Genomic DNA, 14,994 nt, shown 5'->3' on the forward strand with positions numbered 1-14,994 from the left:
ATGAGAACAATAACTAATTTTATATTGATTTTAATGTTGTTTTATTATTTTATTTATTTGTTTTTTTTATTTATCTACTCAGTTTTATTTTTTAAAATTTTTTAGCCTTCATTTTATTTTCAACTCTCATCCTTACCCTTTTTTATTTATTTATTTAAACTATTTATATTCTTGATTTTAATTTGATGCTTTAACATATTTAATTACACATATTGTATTGTTGTTGGTATATATGTGCATTAGTCTCTATTTTAATCAAAAAAAAATATTTAATATGTCTTGCCATTATTTTATTCCTGCTTTTTTCTTTGCTGTAAGGCACTTTGAATTACATTTGATTTGTGTGAAAGGTGCTATATAAATAAAACTTGAAGAAGTTCTCAAGTAGACTCTCTTGTCTGTTTTTCCTTGAAATGCTTTCCCTTTTGTCATAGCCAATCCAAAGGAAACAAACACATCAAGTTATACTCAAAACTGATTTATTCAACTCACAGTTAGACCTCAAAGTTTCAGGTCACACACAAAATTAAGCACCACCAATAGTGCCTGTACAATGTAACATGCTGAAAGAAATGAAAGTTAAAAAAATAATTAACAAAACCGCATGTATTTAATACTCTACAGAAAATCATGGTTAGTCAATGCAAACATGTCATGTTTAAATGGTTTGAATTCATAGAAATATTGCCAGAATATTCTAATTATCACTGTTAGAGGAGCACAGCTTCCCGAGTTATGACAGAAACTACCTTTTTATTATTAGCAGGGTTAGATATGCAAAACATGTATTATTTGCCCTTTAGGATATACCAGAAAAACAGTGATCCTATGTGAAATCGACACTCAAATCTAGGAGAAAACAAAAGTATAAAAATGGCACATTTTTCCAACAAAATCAAAATGAACCACATCAGAATGCAACAACAGTCTGTTATTGTACATCATATATACAGAAGCCTTGGTCTCAATGTAGTGCCATCTCCAGAAACACAAAGCTTCACTCGAGGCATGCCTGTGTGTGAATGTAAATAAATTATACCTCAACAAAGCCTCTTCCGCCTGCTGTGTGCTGCCACTGCTGGCTTTGTGCCTCATAAATAAAAAGCCTGGAGCACAAAACATAGAAATAATATGCCGTGTTTACACCAGCTGTCACGCTCACATTTTGTTTCTTCGGAGGCCTGAATTTGAATTTTTAAAAATGTGCTATAGCAGGAGAGGCGGGTCATTTCAAAATTGTCTTTTTATTTTTGATTCTATTGAGAACTCCTCAAGCTGCTTTCATCACCTATTTGATCAGTCATTAATTATCTGATTTATTTCAAAATTTAAACTAAATAACTAAGGTAAAAGTCACATATTTGCCATCTCACCTTTTTTCCCACAATGCTTCAGCAATTGATGACAGCATGTCAAGCAGAATAACACAACACGTTGAGAGCAGGTTAAAGTTGACAGCACGTCAGAAGTATTAAGCGAGTTGCTCCACACATGACTTTGGACAGAAAAGTGTGATTAATCATTTACGAGCACACAGAAGTGGTTCCTCTGTCTCTGGCACTGCACCATCCAGGACCAACAACATGTTACACACGGTCCACTCTTTGTCTGTTGAGTGTGAATGTGTCTTTGTGATGCTGTTTCCATCCTCACACAGCTAAAGAAGTCTATGCTTGGAAGTCGTTCCCAAAGTGTCTTCTCTGTTCCTCGGTCATGGACAGATAGGTGGCCCTCATACTGGGGGAGTACTGTGGAAGAAAAGTAAACACAGACACACACAGAAAGGACATTACAAGCTAATTCTGAGAGCTGAAGGTGAGGTTTAGTTAAAGCCTGGAGCTAATCATCAGCTTTAAAGGAAACACTGTGTAATAGGGGGTTTAAAGGAATAGTCCACAGAAAATGTAACCTTATAGTATCAATATCACACCACGTGTGGGATTGTAAGGTGGATCTGTAGAGATTAAAGCTAAGTAAGGAACAGCAGCTGTATTCAGCTTTGATTCAAAGAAGTTGCAATCCTTTTCAGTGGCAACCTTGGCTGTAAGATTTGTGCGAGGATTATGTTTTTGTAGGCATACCTAGAAGGTGCCCCCTCCCTCTACCTTGACAATACCTGTTGTTTTTGGAGGGTATTTTGATGGCGACTTAATTCAATATCAAACAGAAGTTTAAAGTGTTAGGGGGATTTGTTCATCAAGGTAGTTGTTACAAACAAACACTGCTTTCTGAGAGCTTTAAATGTTAATGCTAGACAGAAGTAATACACAGGGGTATAAACTAGTATATTAACTATTACTACAAGACAATGTACTCCTGTATAAACTAATAAACCTAGACCAAGGTTTCCATTATTATCATCCAGGTTGACATGATGACATTTAATCTCCTCAGCCTCTGTAATATCCTTTAGCCACATGTTGGCAAAACCATTTTGAAGATGCATGGAAGCTTGAAAACTCACGATTGGGCTTTTTACTCAACATTTTCAAATTGTACAGCCTAATGTACGACTATTCATCAACTCAACATAAAACAAGTTGTAAAAAAAGTCAGTGACTTTGAGATAAGTGAACAGAAGTTTGAAAAATGCTGACTCATGTCCTAGCTTGGCACATTCCTGTGGTGCTCTTTGGCAGTCATATCGTTATACCAAGACATTGCTCAATGTCCTATTAATTTTTTATTTTTCTTGAGTCAGGGTTAGGGTGAGATGAAAACCATGACACTCTTTAAAAGACCATGTAATTGGATTTGAGGGTGGCCCCAGGCCATGTTTAGCTTAGCCTAGCAGACTCAAGGTAACAGCTACTTAGCTAGCAGTGAAGTGGAAGTATAAAGTGGCATGAGGAAGAAAGACTTGGGATAATTCACGATAACTTTAATAATTTATTTAATTTTGTATTCAAGTGCAGTACTTGATTTATCTACATACTTATTTTCCAGATAGGGACTGCTCCCAGCCAACAAATTATCACATAACCCTCAGTGAAACTTCAACTTAGACTACTGCTAATGTAACAATTCAATCTAAATAACTTTTAATAACTTGAGCTTGAGATACTGATAGACATATGTTAATTACAGACCAAGCAAAGCTAACTGTTTCCTAGCTTTAGCTTCATACTCAAAGGATAAGACAGTGGTATCATTCTTGCTATCTCATGTTCAGAGACAGCAAAGAAAGAGGTTTGCCCAAAATGTCAAACTACATCTTAGGATTTTTCCTAATTTAATATCCTGCCATAACTCTCATATGCTTTCTTTTATCACAATATGCTACAATGAGTTTTTTGCTTCCACCCAAACACATGTTCCCAATTCTCTTATCAGCATAGCTGTTTCCTTTATCAGCTATGCTGATCATCATAGCTGACAAGGGAAACTATTTTTACTTGCCCTTTCCTATGTAGCTTTTATAAAGAAAGGGCAAGCATTGTGTTGTGCCTTCCTGACAGACTTATCCACCTTTTTTCAGTACCTGCTTCTTTGTTTTTGATGCCCTTCTAGTTATTCCTCCATGGACTTGTTTTCTTGTCCAGGTATAAGCTGCTTTTTTTTTTTTTTACAACCCCTGCTTTGTACGTGAGTAACAATGTAAGTCTTTGCTTTATCTGTGTTGTTACAAAACCATTTTTAAGAAAAGTGCATGCTGCTGGAGAGGTTTGAGAAGTAGTTATGGATTTTTTTTTATACACTTTCATCTTGATCTCCTTTGAATGCTGTTGTAACTGCTTTAAATCTAAACCGATTACAGCTGCTGTTGTCAGAATTACTGTTTCTGCTACAAAGATAAAACTTTCTGTGGACTGTTCCTTGAAGTCACCTAAAACTGTTGCAAACAAATATTAATTCCACAAGATATTAAATACATTAATATCAACGTTTCAGTCACTTAAAACATAAAGAATAACTGTAATAGAATTTGTCAAAATCCATTAGAAGCAAGTTTAAAAACCTTGTGGTAGTACGAGTTATAAAATTGAGTAACTAGAGCCAAACTGCATGCACAGGGGAGCTGACTGTGAAAAAAGGGACATTACTACAGTAGCACCCTGTGAACACCAGGGGCACACAAACCCTCACTAACTCAAACAGACTCTGTGGAATGAGGACAACAGGTTGTGAGTTTAAAGCCATGCAATGAAGGAAAAACTACACAAGAACCAAACAGAGTGATGTGAGGAGAATGAGAGGAAAAAGACGGAGATGCAATGCAACAGAGGAAAAGTGAGGGAGTTAGTCCTGTTGAAAAGAGTAGAAAAGACTTACTCGGTTTCTATACTGCTGAGAGTATATCTCCAAAAGTTGATTAAAGAAAAGCGGATATATAGAAAATGAAAGATAGAAACAAACAAACAAACAAACAAACATGACAAACAAACAAAAAATACATAAAAGAAGCTGTTAGCCGCAGACTACTGCATGATGCTGTACAGTTGAAGTCATGTGGGAGATTTAATTAAACAGTGCTGGCTGGTTTTAATTAGGAGACAAGTCATAAGGCAGACTGAATCACATTTTTGTAACTCAAGTTTCAAGTTTAGACCAATGAGAAAATGACTGTTGAGCCAAAAACCTATCATAAAATACTTGAAATATATTTGTCTTTGATACACATATGGACTTTAAAGCTCTATGTACAACAAACAATATTAAACATAAATAAATATGTGTAGTATTATGTGGTATGTATTCATAGTTATATGAAGTTCTCAACCTTATGATTACTACAAATTTTCCCACTGACAGGAGACTTTTGTAGGAACTCAGTGTGTTTCCACTGCCAGAACCAGAGTCTAAATTAAGTCCCAGGAATTGTGTTTGAGCCCCTAAAGGTTCCTGCTTTGAGAATGGTGTCTTGTTAAAGAGCAGGAACTTTGAGGGTCGCTTTCACAGTGATAAACATTTCTAACTTGTGGAGTTCAGTTTTGGCTTTTTCACACTTCACGATACCAATAGGGTTAATCTTTATGAGTTTTAGATCTCTGTGAAAACCCAGACAACAATGGGCTCGGAGAACTTGTTAATGAGAGAAAGTTCCTGGGACTTAAAATTCTGTGGAAACACAGATATTGCATCTATAAATTATCCTTTCAAATAAATTTACATCAACCTAAAGTCTATTAGATTCCTGCATAATGTATTTATTGCTACCTTTCATCACACAGTTGTGCAGCATGCTATCAGGAAGCTGTGCCCTATGAAATTTTAATCCATAATGTTTCTATATTTAGCCCGGTGATGTAAAGTAACAGGAGACAAGAGTCCCAGCTGGTGGTGAAATTATTCATTGCATAAGAAAACCTTTAGTGTCAACAGCGGGGCTTATGGGTTGAGACCCGTGTCACTTCCTCCTGGGAATCTGGCCTGTGAGAAGCTAAATGATGTTCAGGTCATGATTAAATATTAACTACATTACTTCTCCTCCCTTTGCTTTGGTACTGTAAGTCAGCCTCTGGTAAGTTATGGAAAACAGAAGAAGGCACAGTGCACCACAAAAGAGGAACCCTGTTCAATATTTTAAAGCAAGGCTGACAAAAGTGGTCCCAAAACTTGGTCTTCAGAGTATGGCTCCATCGTTTAGTGATGTTAAGGTGAAACTCGAGGAAGTATGTGAGCTCTCTCATCAAGTAAAAGTTTGAATATGAGTCATAATAATCACACAGCAGCCATTTTCCTATAATGTCTGGCTTAGGGTAGGAAGCCTAAATGCTGTTATGTTATAATACTTCTGTGTTTGAGGTTGTGATTTGAATAATTATAAGAACTGTGACAAAGAATTATAATTTTACAACTTTCAAGCAACTCATGAGACAATGGTAAGTAGAAATGTAGGTTTTAAAAAACGATTTGTAAACTCTTGTGACGGACAGACGGCTGCCAAAATTAGCATTTAGCCACTTGATACAAGATATTGCCATTAGCTAAGAAGTGGCTAAAAGCTAATATTAATGTTACGTAGTGTATCACTATCACGATACAACAGGAAAGGGCGTGAAGTACAAGTTAACAGAAATGTTAGCTAGAAGAAGTTGAATGCTAGCTATAGCTGTTTTTAAACATTTGCTAACAGGTTATAAAATATGCGCAACATCCTACCAGTTGTCTCTTTAGTAGCTTATGAATTTAGAGACGGACAATGATAACAAATGTGAGATAACCCATCCTCAACACCAATTTTACAACCCAAAACATGTACAATATTAAAGCAGAGTTTTAGCTTCCATCCCTGAGTGTGAAGTCAGAGGACTCAAACAGACTTCAAGTGAATATTTTGAATAGCAGCACTTGTTTTCAATAGACAAACTTCCTGTCTTCTCAATGCTAAATCTGTCTGTTAGCTCAGGGGGAAGTGACATCATAGGAAGGACTTGGCCTCTGGGACCCAACGCACCGAGGGGGGCGGAGAGCCTCGTCCTATCAGAGGCACGTTCTCGTACCGTGGATTTCCCCCAAACAGCACTGTGTGGTTCCTGAGAACGAACGAATGAAAGAGGTGTCTTAGATTCCAAGAAATGATTAACACATTAAATTCAGGCATCAGATAATGTGATCACTTACATGTACTCAGACATGGGGGCGTTGGTGAGAGCCGGTGCGGGCCGGTGCAGGCTGCTCTGGCTGCCCATGCTGCTGCTGTAGCTGCAGAAGCTGTGCATGTTGGTGAGGTTGGGGTTCTGGGCGACTATCCTCCTGGCCCGGGGGTTGAATGGGTCCTCCTCATCTATGTCGTCGTAATCTCTTTCCCTAGAGCAAGATAATAAAATAAAGGTGAGATGATTAGCTTAGTCTGAAGGTGTTTAAACTGTGAGGGGAAACAGCCCAGAGGGGCAAATGGAGCATTTGGTGTGAGAGAAATGATAGATAAACTTTTTTTTCAGGGTCGGTGTGGCTTATATTGTTCAAGTTAATCTTTATCAGTATAAAAAAAATCAAAGGAGACAGATGCAAAACTCGACTTAGAAGCATCATCCATCAAACTTTCATTTCAGCATAATTTGAGTTGCAAATGTGGCAAGGTTTCAACAAACAGAATCTAAGCAACACTGGGCTCATGCTATAATCTACAGAGTCAACCCACACACTTCAACATAGAACTAATCCTCATATTTAAAAACACTAAACATCAGAAGTACTGTATTTGGTGCATGATAATTCCCAGAACTGAGGAAGGAAGGAGTTATACCAGGAGGGACACATTTCACAAAATGTTGCATTGGCAGTTTTTTCTTGTATCACTGATTTGTGTCCAGGCAGTCGCACCATATAGGATTTGCAAACACCTAGGTTAGCCTGAACTTTTTGAGTGTTTTAGCCCCCGTACATTATGCAACATTGCTCCCAGTCATTTCAAAACACATGGGGGAGGTTTTGGGTAATTCCACCCCTTCCATGAAACCGTGCCTTTCTTAAGTAGCGTCTGAAAAATCAGCGGAAAGAGACCAACAGTGTGATCCTTCATAACTGACATTACATTAACTTTTTGAACTCTTCCTCAGTGATGTAACAAAATCTGAGATTTGACATTCAGCTTCTGATCAACATTCTCAAGTTGTACAAACCAAAACAAGATGCAAAGACAAAGATATGATTCATTTTAATGTTGTGCATTAAAAGGGGGACAGTGTCTTTCTTGACAGTTTATATTTCAAGTGTCAAAGTGTCCTCAGAAGACGTTTTCAAAACAGCCCCCGCGTAAATCTTTACTTCAACAGAATGAGAATGTAACTGACAAAGGCATAAAGGTTAGTGATAGCTCATTTTGATGGATAACCTTTCTAGAGCAAGTCTCCAAACTCTGCCTGTTATTATTCATGCATTCTGTTATGGATCAAAAATGCCACTCTGAAGGACGGAGGGATAACATCAAAGTAAAATGAGATGGTTTTGGTACAGAAGCCTTAAGTGGACATACATCGACACATTCTATATACTCTGTCGTCCCATGAAAATGTGTAACTTCAGGTTGTTTTCTGGAGATTATAAGTTAATTTCACTATCATAGTACTACAGTAAAGCTGCTGGACTTGTAGTTTTTGTTTCACTTGCACCACTGTAACATCAGATGATCACAACATGTGTACCCAGGGTTGCAAAATGACAAAAAATGCATAGATAGAAGCTAATCTACCTTAGCAGCATGGCATGTCATGGTATGTTCTATCACTGAGACTGCCTATTGTTTTGTTTGATGAGATGAATATGCATAGATCTCAAGTAAACAACCAAAATTAACTCATAAGCACAAGAAAACAGAGTTATATATGGCTGCAGGTCCGCAAAGGGCGTTCGTATTTTGGTAATATAAATCACTTTCTATTTGAATTGGTGAAAATGCACTTTAAACAGATTTAATGTTAGGATTATTTGCTACTAGTGAATGTATTTCGAAGCTCTACACTCGAACAATTGCATTTGTACCTGCAGGAAAACATCTGTGCAAAATTTGAAAAGATCTAAAATCTCTGTTGGCTCCTAGAGGACAAAAAGCTGCAAAGAGATGGCTGCAGGAGGAAATGAGGGCACTCGGGCAGGCATGCAGAGAACAAACTCACCTGCAGGCCATTTGTCTCCACGCCCGGGGAATGGCACACAGCATGACAGTGAAGGCACAGGCTGCCAGGCTGGAGAACAGGCAGAGGTAGAGCATACCCTCCACCCCATCATAGCACACCCCCACCATTGCATCAAGGTAGTCCTAAAACAGGTCAAACACAGACAGGGAGAAACGTTTGTAGGAGGATTCTTGGCGTCATATTTGAATTCACAGCAGAGAAAATGAAGTAAAGATGAAGAAGCACTTGAAGCAGCGGAGCGTGGCATCTCCAGGAAGACATATATTTCATTCATGTCATGCACATCCAGCGGGAAGATCCACATTATTCATATAAACTGCACAGCAGTCATGAGCCGCGCTGCACAAGTTAAACAGTGAGGGAAATTCAAAAGAAGAAAACAGCTTCCAGACTTGATTTTGTTTAATTTCAAATTCTTCATTTTGTGCCTTTGCTTTACTCTCTTCCAAAATCCACTTTCAGTTTCATGCTGTTCTCCTGCGTGACCACTCACTCCCCTGTTGACCTGGTGGTGCTGCAGTGATGCCAATTAGAGAAGCATTTAACGAACCTTGTTGAGCCCCCTGCAGTCCAGTAGGGCGGTCAGCTGGTGCAGGCTGGCCTCCGAGGAGTTGAGCACTTGCTGGATACCCAGCAGGTCTCTCTGTGGGGAAGTTAGCATGTTACTAGAAAGCACTTAGTGTACATGAAGATAACTCAATTTGACTTTGTAATACTGTAGCATATAGTCAAAGATTGTGTGTTTGTGATACCTCAGCTGTAGGAAAGAGAGGCACAGCGAACTGCAGCAGACCCTGGATCTGGATCTGCATAGTAGTCAGGGATCTCTGGAAGATGGTTAGAGGCTGCAAACAAGAAAATGTATGTGAGCTCAAGCAGAGTAAAGAGCATGCAATGAAGAAAACCATCGATTTCTGTGGACATTATAACAGAAAAGTCACAGAACAGAAAAACAGAGCTGCTCTTCCGTGAAATGACAGTCTCACATAATATGCTGCCTTTGTTTTTTTTCACAAACTAAAGCACAAGAGTGTAGGATAATAATACACATAATGGATCTTTTTGTTGTAATTAAATAAGTATTTGAAAGGAACAGATAAAAGACAGAGTTAGCTTTGAACTAGCTAGAAAGCACAAGCATCAAATTATAATTAAAATGTTTCTGACATAAAACAGACAAGACAAAACTAAACATGAAAGCACTAACACAACACAGGATGTTAAGAGCCAAAGAAGTTGACAAAAAGCTTTTGAACTTTTATAGCTGCTAAGCTAATGTGTGTAAGATCTACAAAAACCTCAGTACATGTTTCTATCTCCCAAAACACGAAAACAAGTCGTTGTCAGATTAAAATGACAGCTGTCGTCTTGACAATTTACAAATAAGATAGGCTAACAAGCTTTTAGCAAGATTAGTTCATGAGCTTTTTAAAAATATATATCCTCATTATGATAAGTTGTTTCCACTGACTCTATCATGACAAACACAAGTATGTTGTTCTAGCTAAAAAAAATTTCTCCCCTAAAAAAGCCAGAAATGGTAAGTAAGTTAGCTTAAATCAAGGCTTGCTGATATACAGAATGAGTAAGCTAAAGCTAACTTGCTATGCAGACAAAAACAGTTTTATATCCCTCTGAAATTCGAGCTGCTGTTTGTTCAAAGGCATAAAGAACATGTTAAATTTATGAACACACATTTAAGGTGTTCTTTCTATAAATGGATGTTTCTGAATCTAAAATAAATCATAAACTGTTAATTTTAAGTTAGCTACAGCTCAGGCTAGCTAGAATGCAGCTTGTCACTTCTTAAGCTAACTTACCAAGCAGTTCATTAGCTTTACTGCTGTAAAGTTATTTTTTTATCTTTCTGAAGTTTTAGCTTATTTTCCTTTAAATTTACATTATAAGTATTATTTCTTTTAACAAACACACACGATAATTTAGGATAAAAACTGTATACATTTTTTAAATCTAAAGAAGTCAGAAACTGTTGTTTAGCTTTAGCTCCGGCTAGCTAGAATGCGTCTTGTCACTACTTAAGCTAACTTGCCACGCAGCTAGTTAGCTTTAATGCTGTACTGTTTTTATCTTATGAAGTTGTGGCTTCTTTTTCTTTAAATATTCAGAAAAAGATATTATCTGTTATAACAAACACATAAGATGTTCCAGCATTAAAACAGTATGCATTTATCAAACCTAAAGAAGTCAGAAACTGTTGTTTAGCTATTTTTATTTTACCTTTATTTTACCAGGTAAAAATGTTTGAGGACCAGTTCTCATTTAAAAACATGACCTGACCAAGAGGCGCCAACAGGATCACATACACACAAATAGACATATAAACATATACTAGAACAAAAGTGAACAAGTAACAAGCAATGTGCGCGAGGAGTACAAATGTATGTGTGTATATATGAGTATGCATGTAAGTAAAGTCCGAAGTGATCAGCAGGAGCAACCGTCGACTACAATCTGTTCAAGTTTAAGCTTGAAGGTTGTGAGTGGAGTTAAAGTTTAAAGTCTGAGGGTGTTTTGTAAGTTATTCCAGTCGTTAGCTGATGTATTCATTGGACCTAGTGCGATATGAGGCTTGGGTGACGTGAAGAATGGAGGACAGGTAGGGAGGTGTCTTGCCCAGGATTGACTTGTATAAAAAATGAAGCCAGTGGTGCTATACGGCAGTATAGTTATATATTTCTCTGAAGTTTGAACTGCTTTTTTCAAATACATAAATTGGAATTGAATTTGTTATTGTGTAAGAAATATAATTTGAGAAAAAAAAACCCGATTTAAAGCAAAAATATCCCTGAATTAAGACTCTTTGGAGCACTACACTGATATATTTTTTCTTTGACTACATGACAGCAAGCTGAAGTGTCTGGTCTCTCTGTAGGTTCATCCTCTTACCAACAGGGGGCAAAATAAGCCTCCATAATCAGTTTATTATGCAGCACATTAATAATCACATCCCACCTGAAAAACAGCCCCTTCTGCCCTATGACTATTTTTCAATTAACATTCATGCACAACCTTAAATGAATTGATCTGCCACATCTCAAAGTTAAATTGTATCTTCACAGTCACCAAACCTTGCACAGATTGCACGGAACCCCCCTGGCCCTGCGGCAGGATGTTAAATTGAAACAGGGCACGGTCAATTACCTCGACCAACCACAAATGTAATTGCCTTCCTTTGATCTGACATTTCTTTCTGGATTTGCATGACTGTTCGTGGTCAAACTGCTCGCCGCTGCACAATCCAAACAGCCTGATCAGATTTTTTTATTTCAGCTTGGGTGAGCTTTTCCTGAGCCAAATAAAGTGAAAAATAGGGGAGAGAGAGAGAGAGAGGATGGAGGAGGGCAGTGAGAAAAAGCTAAAAGAGATGATGATGAGAAGAAGAGAACAAGAGCTGAGGAAAAAGAGCAGAGTTGATACAAGAGTGACACCCACAGCGATGAAGTACCAGTTCACCAGGGTAGAACTACATGGCATGGCTGTGTTTTTGGCTGAAAATACATGAGAGAGAGAGAGAGAGAGAGAGAGAGAGAGAGAGAGAGAGAGAGAGAGAGAGAGAGAGAGAGAGCTTGTGTGTTTGCAAATCCGAGTTCCTGTATCTGCCAGCTTGCTTGTGAACTTTGCACCTGTTGGGCTTCTGTGTGGCAGAAAAAAGAGCGCTGACTTTGTTTACCAGGCGGGGTGACGGCTGTCAGACCTCTGCTGCTCTGCTCTTGTTATCCTCAGGGTATGTCTACCAGAGCCGGATAATAAGATCTGAGCTCTGCTGAGCCACAGCTTGCAGAAATTGACTTTACTGCTGACTGATGTAAGCAGCAAAGTCAGCGATGTGACCCACAATCCTTACTCTGTTTTTTCTCAAGAGTAAACTCAAAGAAATCAAGGAGATTTTCAAAATTGCTTTAACCACACTGCAATTTTATGACATTTGTCTTGGTAACTTTTTGGCTTGTTTGCTTAAGAAATACAGAAAGAGGATGAGACAAAAGTAATGGTGACAGCCTCAGAGAGAGTGTTGTAATGTTCTGCCAGACTCATGAGGTGAAATCGGGACGTGAATCAGACAGACAGCGCTGCACAGAGAGGAAGAGAGTGACAAAGATGAGGCTTGAGGCGCTGTGAAATGAACCCTCCATCGAGCGCTGATTCAGGATATCACGGGTCACAGGATGTAATATTTAGGTGAAAAATGAGCAAAATGTGGTCTGAAAGTGGAAGTTTTAAAAATGTCCAAGGTTACGTAACCCCCACTCTTTTAACAGCATTTTAATGACTGTATTCTATTATGTAAAAAAGGACTGCTCCAAATTTAAAGACAGTCATTGAAATGCTGTTTGAACAAGGGTTTTATGCAACTTTAAAACGGGGGCTTCACCCTGTTATATTTTTAATCAGCTCAATGCATTTACATATATTTTTCTATGTTGATATTCATGCTGTAGACTCCATCCCCCTATAATGTTTAAAAGATGCACCATCATTCTGTGTCAGTCGTTGAAGCCAAGACCCAGACTGAAGTCCAACTGTAGTCCTAATTTTCAAGACTCATGAGTAGACTAGGTCTTGTCAGGAAATAATCTTGTTAAAAAACAGGTCCTTAACAGACACCAGCTGGGCATTGAGAGGGGCACAGAGATAAGGTGCATTTCAACCAGACATTACAGGGACTTTTCGCCACCAGAACTACTCTTTCAGGAACTAAATGGTTCCTGTGGCCCCATTGTAGTCTGCGTTTCGACCGTGGACTGAAGTCCCGGGAAGATTATGCAAATCAGGCCAGTGACGTATGGAGAAAAAAAAGGTTTAGCACTACACTGTCAAACCGGTAGAGGTCAGTAGGCCAAAGATTAAGGCCATTCAACAAAGATGACACTATAGAAGGAGACAGACAGGCCAGCATTATTATGAATGAGACAACAGTTAGCCTGTTAGCATTTAGGAGACTCAGTTATCGCTGTTTTTTTTTCATGCTTTATTGCAGATGGATTCACTGACTCAACACTTGAAAGGAGACAAGTCTAAGTAGCAAAGCCATTTCAATGCAGCTTTAAAATTACTTTAAGTCGAGTGCTCGACTTAAAATGATTTTAAAAGCCATGGCGGAGATCGACCGGTGTTTCAGTTAAATCAGCAACCTGTCAAACCTGCGTTCCTCACAAACGTCTTTAGATAGATGCAAAGGGAGAGGGAGATTGCACAAGACCAATTTCCTGTAGCCTGTTGTAATTTTATAATTAACTTAACTTACCAGCCAAGATACCTATACCCATCCTTTTTTCTTCCTTTGTTCATTTGTTAGTCTAAAAGATGTCCCACCAAAATGTACCAATTAAAATCTGTAAGTAAATGACCCACTATTGTTTATTTTTAACTCACGAAACAAACCCCAAATTCTCAGAAATTACCCAAAATTCCAAATTCTGCAGAAACTCTTCCTTAAAAGGATCCATAAAAATCTGTTAAACCTGAATGTATTAACTTCTTATCACACACAAATAACAAACCAGTGCTTAGTAGATCAAATCTGTATGTTTCTTACCTGCTGGAATGGGTTGGCAAGAGTGTGGTTGCAGTACATGTAGTAATGAACAATATCTGCAGAAAAACACAACCAGCCAGGGGATTAGGTGCATTTGCCCTCAAAATTACATCTGTATTAATGCAATGTTATTCATGTTATTCACAGTGTTACTCACCAGCACCAATGAGAGACTTAGTTTGGCTCAAGATGAACTTGTCGGGGCACTCACAGAAATCACTCGTGCCCTAGAATAAAACAGAGGATGTGTGAGAGGAGAGGAGAGGACAGAAAACAAAAGGACTTGGATAAACAGCTCTTGAATTAATGAGGTTAAATCCAGAAATCCAGGAATAAGAATTCAGAGAGCACTTTCACAGGGCTTGACATCAATGGTTTATTTCACAACACTTTGTTTTGACCCAGTATTCTGATTGGACAAGAGGTATTCCATGTGTGGTGGTACAAAAGACTGTATAATAAATGGACATAGCATCCATGACGTCACCCATCTGTTTCTGAAGCCTTGTTTTGAAGCCAATCGTCAGCAGGTGCCATATTGGAAATGCTGAACTTGAGCTAGTGTGAGGTAAAAAGGCGGGCCTACAAGGAACTCGCCCGTCAATCAATACAGCCATGTCCTTATTTGGGCAAAACTTGTAGGTTTAACATCTTCAAAAATACTGATTTATTAAAAAATTCACCCCCGGACAGTGTGTGCCAAGAGAGAAATTAGCTACTCAGACCTTAACTGTTCTTTGAACCAGGCTGTAAACATGTTTATTAATGCTCCAAAGATCGTCTTTTCTGAATGGGTGTGTATGTGGTTTCCGGTGTTTCTGCAGCCATCCTCAAGTGGACACTCGATGAACTGCAGTT

At 38.3% G+C, this 14,994-nt stretch overlaps 1 protein-coding gene across 1 annotated transcript in view; it reads right to left on the reverse strand.

The window, feature by feature from the left end:
* Positions 1 to 462: 462 nt before the first annotated feature.
* Positions 463 to 14,994, reverse strand: part of ttyh2 (tweety family member 2) — a 99,245-nt gene continuing 84,713 nt past the window's right edge. The window contains exons 7-14 of the mRNA XM_034707192.1: positions 14,294 to 14,363; positions 14,137 to 14,192; positions 9,332 to 9,424; positions 9,130 to 9,222; positions 8,559 to 8,701; positions 6,565 to 6,750; positions 6,398 to 6,476; positions 463 to 1,748 (exon numbers count right to left, since the gene is read on the reverse strand). Coding sequence (XP_034563083.1) covers positions 1,668 to 1,748; positions 6,398 to 6,476; positions 6,565 to 6,750; positions 8,559 to 8,701; positions 9,130 to 9,222; positions 9,332 to 9,424; positions 14,137 to 14,192; positions 14,294 to 14,363 — 801 coding nt within the window. The 3' untranslated portion in view covers positions 463 to 1,667. The remainder of the gene's footprint in view (positions 1,749 to 6,397; positions 6,477 to 6,564; positions 6,751 to 8,558; positions 8,702 to 9,129; positions 9,223 to 9,331; positions 9,425 to 14,136; positions 14,193 to 14,293; positions 14,364 to 14,994) is intronic.

Source organism: Notolabrus celidotus, chromosome 18 (assembly GCF_009762535.1).
Source record: "Notolabrus celidotus isolate fNotCel1 chromosome 18, fNotCel1.pri, whole genome shotgun sequence".
Classification (NCBI taxonomy): Eukaryota; Metazoa; Chordata; class Actinopteri; order Labriformes; family Labridae; genus Notolabrus; species Notolabrus celidotus.